Here is a 6,361-nt window from a genome sequence, read left to right on the forward strand (position 1 = left end):
TATGAGATTTTTATGGTTTTGCAGTTCACAAGTAGTAGGCACATTTCTGTTATCTTTAGACTCTGGACTTCCACCCCACCCACTGCTTAGTGTTTTGGTACAGTAGTATTAACTGGGTAATAAAACTTGTATGAATTTCTTTTTTTATGTGGGGCACAAAAGAAGATATTTAGAAAAATGTGTTTGTTTGTTTGTTTTGTCCGTACAGTGAAAGTCAGTTCAATTTGAGGTTTCACAGGGTTATATTGTGGGCCCCCTCATATTTGCGAGCTATATAGTAAGAAACTTTGGACTAAACAGTGCTATTTTGGAACCCACTGATGTTCATTAGACGCGTTTCCAAAAGCGGGCGTGCTAGTGCGTGCCAGGGCCAGTCGCATTTCCACTGTCACTTCCGGGACTTGATCGTGCCTCGTCGGTGCTTCCTCTGGGCCAACGGGGCCCAGGTTTTTTGGCCCGACGAAAACCTTGGGCCAAAGCGGGCCGGCTGGGGCTAGAGGAGTGGCTATGAGCCAAGGCGGAGTTTCTACGCGTCTGGAGAGCGTTAGCGCCGCGGATCATTTCATAAAGTTTAGTTCAAAACTCACTTTCAGACAGCAGCGAGTGTTTGAAATAACTTGATCCAAAGTGTATTATGATCACCATACAAGGCAGAAATATTTATAAGCGATGCAAAAGACTATGCACGCTAGCCATTAACATCACCATAGTAAACATAAATAGGCCTACGACCGCTTGAAGAAATCAGGCGTCAGCTTCTAATTCTCTATCACAATCGTGTATTTACTTAGTGACATTTTTATCTGTCATAAGTCTTGTCTCGAGAGTTTAGCTCAGCGTATGTCATAAAAATATAATAATGGTTTTTGTTCGGGAGCTTTTATAAAAATATAGAAATGATCATTCTTTCTAAATGTGATGTATATACTGTGACTACAAATAAACAGAAACTGAATAAGTCGGTAGGCTATGTGCATACCACTTTATTTCTGTGTGACTAATTTTCAATCCTGATAAATTAATTAATTATGATCAATGTATCACTTATTATTGTAAAACATTGATGCTTTTGGATTTAAATCTTTAACAAAGCATGCAAACAAACGGCCGCTTTTATCATGTTCGTTTTGTGATCGCGTTAGTTCCAGTGACTTATTTCTTATTTGTTTTCTGATAACTCCTCTTTGTTGGTGAAATGATGGGGTTGCGTGACATTATTCCTGAGAGGCGTGTAAAGGGCGGGTTTTAGTGAAGCGCAGCGGAGCTTCTGGCCCGACAGTGGAAACGCAGCGTGATTTTGGCCTCGGTGCTACAGGTCCGAGGCTATTAGCCCCGCCCGGCCCATTTAAAGCACTGGCTCGCACTGGCCCGACAGTGGAAAAGTGGCCAATGTGTGGACAAACACAGTTGAAACTTTCTTCAAATTATCTTCTTTTGCGTTTTGAAGAAGGAAGAAATTCGTACAATTTTTGGGACAACATGAGGTGAGTAAATGATGACAATTTAAATTTGTGGGTGAACTATACCCTTTAACTACTCAACTGACCTCATTTGGTATTTTTTCAGTAATATGTCTTTTAGAATTAATTTTAATTTATTTGAGATAAGTCCTAACATGGACTAACAGTATAAAATCATTCTGTTCAAACAACATCTTACAGGAGCTCATGCTGTCTGCATGAATAAATTAACAAAATCAAGCCCCTTTTTCTGTTCTCACGATAGCTATGAATAACTCTCACAAGTCACAGTGGCTGAAATAAATATTAAAGATACCGACTTCCACAACAAAAGGTCTCATCACAACTGACATTATTTAATAATCAGTTATAGAATGTGGCTGTCTTCCTTGTTTTTTTTGTGAAGACATAAGTAGCACTTAGTTAGTTCTTCAGATTTATTTTTTAATTTTTTATCTAATGTTCACATAGCCACCAATTATATTTTTTTATTAAATTACATTATTTTTTATGAAAATTGTTTGAAATTATATGAAATTTTGAAAAAACCGTCTGGTTTAATTATGCAACTTAAAGGCCTTTTTCCCCGCTAAAAATGGGTGCCAAGAATGATGACACTTGAGGCCCAAAGCTACCTTTGATCAGACTGACTGGAATATTGTCAAAAAACTTTAATGACAAGCAGAATGCAAAGATTTGATGAAAGTGTCTTTTATTTGAAAGGACAAGACATCATGACAACAACACGACATAAAACCAAAATGGGACAATTGATGATCGTAAACAATCATTGTCATTTCAAAAATATTTAATAAAGTTCAATAGTGTTTTTTGACCTTCAGTCTTTTTTGGTTGTAGTTATTAAAATGTAAAAAAAAAAACATTAAGATTTTTTGTTTTAAGTTAGTGCTAGTTAAATCTCATTGCAAATGTGCTCTGAGACACTTACATTAAGGTACCTTGGACTAAATAAATATCTAATGTGTTAAGTCCAACCTGTCTTTAGATCATTTTATCATTTTATCATTGGCCCATTAGGTTTTTCTGATGTGTCGTGGAGGTTGATCTGAAATTTGATGTTCAAAGTTTCCTCTCCTTGGTTTCTGTGCTTGAAGACACCACCTTCCCATCCACCAGCGTCTGTGTGACCGTCATTACTTTCACCTTCTTTTGCTCTTCAAGAGCATCCTGGAGCCTGCAGGAGAAAACATACTTGTTACCAACCACACAAAACAAATACTCTAGCAAACCTAGTCACAAAGTTTAAAAACCACAGGACATGCCTACACAAATGGTGAAGTGCTGTGAAAAAATCTCTGTATGCTTCAGAAGAAAACTTACTTGAAGTCCCCACCATCCAGAAGCCTCCTGTAGGTGGCAATTTCTGCCTCCAGCTTCATCTTGATGTTCAGCAGAGCCTCGTAATCATGCGTCTGTTGCTGGATGTTGTTGCGCAGTTGTGTGAGTTCAGCCTCCAGTTGCATAACGACAGCATTGAGACTCTCAATCTCCATGTTGTAGCGCATTTCTGTGTCTCGCAGAGTGGCCTCCAGTGATCCTTTCTGGACAATCAAACAAAGAGAACCCAAGAGTTTGAGCAGACTTCATTGAGAACAAGTATTGAGACAAATTCAAGACATGATACTTGAATACAGCTAATTTAATAAAAAGGACTGTAAAGACCAGTTGGAAATTGCAGCTTCTACAATGGCTACAAGAAAACAAACTCACCAGGTTCTTCTGTGACTCCAGCTCGATCTCCAATGTCTGAATTTGTCTGCGAAGTTCGTTGACTTCTGTACGTGCACCCTGGAGGGCCTCTGTGTTCTGTGTGACTTGTACCTGAATCTCTGTGATCTGGAGAGAGCATAACATTTCACTTTAGTCGCAAAACAGTGGTATCGACGTGCAACAGTGTTTAACAAGACTTGATTTCGAGAAAATAATTATCTTTTGGAATATACCTGAGATTCGTGCCAGGCCTTCAGCTCCTCCTGGTTCTTCAGAGCCATCTTCTCGTACTTGGCTCTTATCTCCTCCATGATCTGGGCCAGATCTTGTCCTTTAGGGGCATCAACATCCACTTGCACTCCTGACTGGGAGATCTGGTTACGAAGCTCCATTACCTCCTGTTGGGTAGAGAAACCATAAAATCTTAAAGCAACACCCATAATGGATTATAAGGAAGACAGATGTTTCCAGCTGTGCTAATGTCCAAATGTGCCAGATGTGCACTCACATTGTCATGGTTCTTCTTAAGGAAGATGAGCTCTTCCTTGAGGGCCTCAATCTCACTTTCAAGGTTCATGCGGTTCATGTTGGTGTCATCAATGACCTTTCTCAGGCCAGCAATGTCAGCCTCCACACCTTGGCGGATGGACAGCTCAGATTCATACCTGCAGGCACAACAAAGGCCAATGGTTCACTCTTCTAGGAAACTAGGAATGTTCCCATGAAGTCAAAATATGTGTTATGTTTCGCAGTTTTGTTAACTCACTTGACTCTGAAGTCATCAGCTGCCAGGCGGGCGTTATCAATCTGGAGCACTAGACGGGTATTGTTTGCGGTGGCATCAAAGATCTATAACCAAAACAGAAATTACTTAATTGAATCAGTCAGGAAACCACCACTGAACAATGCAATGTGCAGTTATGACACATAAAACCTCACCTGTTGTAACTGTAACTGTTTTACAAATGTTTTAGGGTGATGTATAATGTGTAAATCTCATGGTCACTGTATACCAAGCTGCAGTACCATCTTCTGCTCTAATGTTTTAGTTTGCTTAGATAAGAGGTACTGGAGGACAAAGTTCATTTCACAGTTTGTTAGATAATCATTAACCAACAGCAATGTTGGAAAAGCAGCTGGTGTCTGTTTGACGGTTGTAAATTAAGTTGTATAGCAGGAAGATCAAGGGTTAAGCTGGATTTCCTGTTTTTTTATCCTAATGTGCTTTGTTTTGTAAATGTTTTCCATGTTTGCAAGCCAGCATTTCCTGGCATCATGGAAAAGGGTGGAGACATATAATACTTTAACAGTTTAACACAACATATTTTCCATATGCTAATGAGTGTTGGCTATGTAACTACTAACAATAGTCCTACTTAAATGTGTTTTATGTTTTAATTGAAATAAATGTTATATTTTATTATGTATACTTGTATACTTCACTGAGCTTTTAAACTGAAATATTCCTTTCAGTGCTCTTTTCCACAGGCTAATCTCACAGCTAATCCCATTTACTTTTGTGACTGTAAGAAACCCTGATACATAGGACTTTAATTATTTTAATTTAATCTACCTGTCACTTTACTGCATAGTCACTGATGAAAGAAAAGACAATCATTCTGATAACACTATCTGGTTATCAGTGACATAGCTTTAAAGTTCAGCTTCAAGATACTATTGGTGTGAAACTGACTCTAATCAGTATTTTATCATTAACAGCATCTGCTTTATGAACTTCTTCTCAAGAAAATGTAGAATAGGACTATATACATGTAGCTAGCTTTGCTAGGAATATCTCTGCCAAAGTCTCACAGCTGGTCGCATTTTGCACTGTCTGAACTCTCTCGACTTTTCCATTTCCCTTATGACACAGACAGATGCTGAAACATCTCAGATCCCAGAGTTTCCATCCACAGGGAATAAACAAGCATCTTGATGTGTAACAGGACAAGAATAAATACAGGATGGAAACGCTTATTCACCGGAACACCGGCTGTAAACAGAAGTTACGACTGCCGTCCCGCAGAGACTGAGCCTCCCTCCCCCATGCTTTCCCCCTGTTTTTGGTTTCACCCATGGTTTATTTTTTGGTTCTTTGCCTATCAGTGCTGGCCATCAGTAAACTCTCATTCAGCTCTTTCAAGCTTTAAATGACAAAGGAATGCCTCTGTTTTGTTAGTTTCTGTTCTGAAACCCAATAAATGTCCACTAGACTGTTAATAAACACAAAGCAGCACAATTAGACTGTCACATTAAGTTCTTTATAAATGCCATACATTTTCTGTACCTTTCTCCTATTCAAACTCATTCAAACTCACCTTCTTGCGCAGATCGTCAACGATGGGCTGGAAGCGGCTGTAGTCGTGGACATCAGGACCTTTCTTCTCCAGGGCCTCACGGATCTTCAGCTCCAGCTTGCTGTTGGCCTGCTCCAAGGTCCTCACTTTCTCCAGGTAGGAGGCCAGACGGTCATTCAAATTCTGCATGGCCATCTTCTCATTGCCCATGATCTCACCTGTGGCTCCAGTGGCACTCACTTGGATGGAGCTGGACATTGAGGGAAATCCCACACCACTGCGGACACCTGAGTAGGAGGCAGAGGAGATTCGGGTTCCTTGACCTCCGGCACCGCCGTAGATGCTCGCAGCCCGGTAAGTCGGCACATTGGTGGTACGCTTGATGGACATCTGGGACACCGGCACCTGGGAGGTGGAGGAACGCACACTGTAGCTTGTTCTCAAACTCATGGTCGCTGAAGTGAATGAACAGATGAGTGATTGAAGGCCTGGAGAGAGGTAGAGCTCAGTAACACAGACAGAAGAGTGCACAGGGCATGAGGGACACTCTCAGGCTTTATGAACAAACTGCTCATAGAAGTCCTGCCCACAAGCCCCTCCCTTCAGCCAATCACATTCCTCCATGTCTAGAGTGTGGTTCTGTGGGTTCTGTGACTGGATTCCTTTAAGTTTGTTATTACAAGTGGCTCCATTTTACCTCTCTGAAATTAGAGTGAAATGTTCTTCACATCTCAATCTTTGTTAGAGTTGTTTTGTATAAAAAAAAATGCAGTCTTATTATTAACAAAATATGATGTAATATGAACATGAAACATCTCTGATATACAGATATGCTTAAACAAAAATAAGTTTTTATACATCAGCATGAGTAAA

General features: G+C 40.0%; 1 protein-coding gene across 1 annotated transcript; it reads right to left on the minus strand.

The window, feature by feature from the left end:
• Nucleotides 1–2,349: 2,349 nt before the first annotated feature.
• On the minus strand, nt 2,350–6,051 carry LOC107666358 (keratin, type I cytoskeletal 18-like). The gene is made up of 7 exons (XM_016457622.1): nt 5,510–6,051; nt 3,958–4,040; nt 3,700–3,856; nt 3,425–3,589; nt 3,192–3,317; nt 2,802–3,022; nt 2,350–2,655 (listed from the first exon to the last, which is right to left on the minus strand). Exons 1-7 carry the CDS (start codon nt 5,936–5,938, stop codon nt 2,541–2,543), a joined length of 1,296 nt encoding a protein of 431 aa, XP_016313108.1. The 5' UTR covers nt 5,939–6,051; the 3' UTR covers nt 2,350–2,540.
• Between the last annotated feature and the right edge of the window lie 310 nt (nt 6,052–6,361).

Source organism: Sinocyclocheilus anshuiensis, unplaced genomic scaffold (genome assembly GCF_001515605.1).
Source record: "Sinocyclocheilus anshuiensis isolate Anshui unplaced genomic scaffold, SAMN03320099.WGS_v1.1 scaffold201, whole genome shotgun sequence".
Classification (NCBI taxonomy): Eukaryota; Metazoa; Chordata; class Actinopteri; order Cypriniformes; family Cyprinidae; genus Sinocyclocheilus; species Sinocyclocheilus anshuiensis.

Coding starts and splice junctions, on each gene's coding strand:
- LOC107666358 (XM_016457622.1), bottom strand. CDS start 5,938: ATGAGTTTGAGAACAAGCTACAGTGTGCGTTCCTCCACCTCCCAGGTG. Junction 4,041..5,509: donor TTGACGATCTGCGCAAGAAG/GTGAGTTTGAAT, acceptor TTTTGGTTATAG/ATCTTTGATGCCACCGCAAA. Junction 3,318..3,424: donor AGGCCTGGCACGAATCTCAG/GTATATTCCAAA, acceptor TGCTCTCTCCAG/ATCACAGAGATTCAGGTACA.